Source organism: Charadrius vociferus, unplaced genomic scaffold (genome assembly GCF_000708025.1).
Source record: "Charadrius vociferus isolate BGI_N301 unplaced genomic scaffold, ASM70802v2 scaffold1066, whole genome shotgun sequence".
In the NCBI taxonomy this organism is placed as follows: Eukaryota; Metazoa; Chordata; class Aves; order Charadriiformes; family Charadriidae; genus Charadrius; species Charadrius vociferus.
Window position 1 is genome coordinate 17,024 of NW_009648971.1, and position 339 is coordinate 17,362.

At 69.3% G+C, this 339-nt stretch overlaps 1 protein-coding gene across 1 annotated transcript in view; it reads right to left on the reverse strand.

Annotated features, from left to right (window-relative positions):
- The window catches only part of LOC104288856, a 4,354-nt gene that overhangs the window by 1,945 nt on the left and 2,070 nt on the right, over nt 1-339 (reverse strand). The window contains exon 4 of the mRNA XM_009887728.1: nt 160-256. Within this exon, the coding sequence (XP_009886030.1) occupies nt 160-256 (97 nt within the window). The remainder of the gene's footprint in view (nt 1-159; nt 257-339) is intronic.

The window sequence follows — 339 nt, forward strand, 5'->3', positions numbered from 1 at the left end:
AAGCCGCTGGGGGGCTGGATGCCCCCCACGGGTCTCGCCGTCCGGGTTGGACCCCTCCAACATTGGGCTGGAAAATCCCGGAGGGACGTGGTGGTGAGACTGGAACCCCCCCATCCCGGGGAGGTGAGAATCCCCCCTCTGGGGTCACCCCAAACTCACCTGGCGCTGGAGGGGACAGGGGTGGCACGTACTGGCCGTGGTTAGTGGTGAACCCCGACGGCTCCTGGGGGGATGGAGGTGGGTTGGGTGCGTGGTCCTGCCAGGACGGGGAGGGGGATGGGGCCACGCCAGCACCCACCTTCCTGCCAGCGATGACCTGGGTCACTCGGGGTGCCCGCC